General features: G+C 63.7%; 1 protein-coding gene across 1 annotated transcript in view; it reads left to right on the top strand.

Moving 5' to 3' along the window:
• The window catches only part of LOC119586014, a 21,958-nt gene that overhangs the window by 5,056 nt on the left and 16,527 nt on the right, over positions 1–375 (top strand). The window contains exon 2 of the mRNA XM_037934722.1: positions 3–245. Coding sequence (XP_037790650.1) covers positions 3–245 — 243 coding nt within the window. The remainder of the gene's footprint in view (positions 1–2; positions 246–375) is intronic.

Raw genomic sequence — 375 nt, 5'->3', positions numbered from 1 at the left:
AGCAGCCCCTGCAGCGCCTGGCGCGGGAGCCGTTTCCCCGCGGGAGGTCGACCGCCGGCGGAGAATACTCACGAGCGAGACGTCGGAGATCTGCGCCGCGTGGAGGAGATGCGAGAGCGTGCGGGGGGGTCTCTCCGTCACGTACAGGTCCTCGCCGCTTCACCACCACCTGCTTGTAGGCCAGGGCGTTCCCGGTGCGCAGGATCACCGCCTCGTACCACCTGTCAAAGGGGAAAAGGCGGGTGGTAAGCTCTGGCCGACGTAGGGCGCAGCGTGCGCGTGTGTGTTCGTTCACTCACGATTTGCGAAGCACTAATGAGCAGCGGCGCCTTGTCGATACAGGTGATAAATGCTTTTTTTTGCCTTGCGGCGTAC

This window comes from Penaeus monodon, chromosome 20 (assembly GCF_015228065.2).
Source record: "Penaeus monodon isolate SGIC_2016 chromosome 20, NSTDA_Pmon_1, whole genome shotgun sequence".
In the NCBI taxonomy this organism is placed as follows: Eukaryota; Metazoa; Arthropoda; class Malacostraca; order Decapoda; family Penaeidae; genus Penaeus; species Penaeus monodon.
Note: the sequence above shows the minus strand (reverse complement) of the source record. Positions and strands in the feature narration are given on the sequence as shown.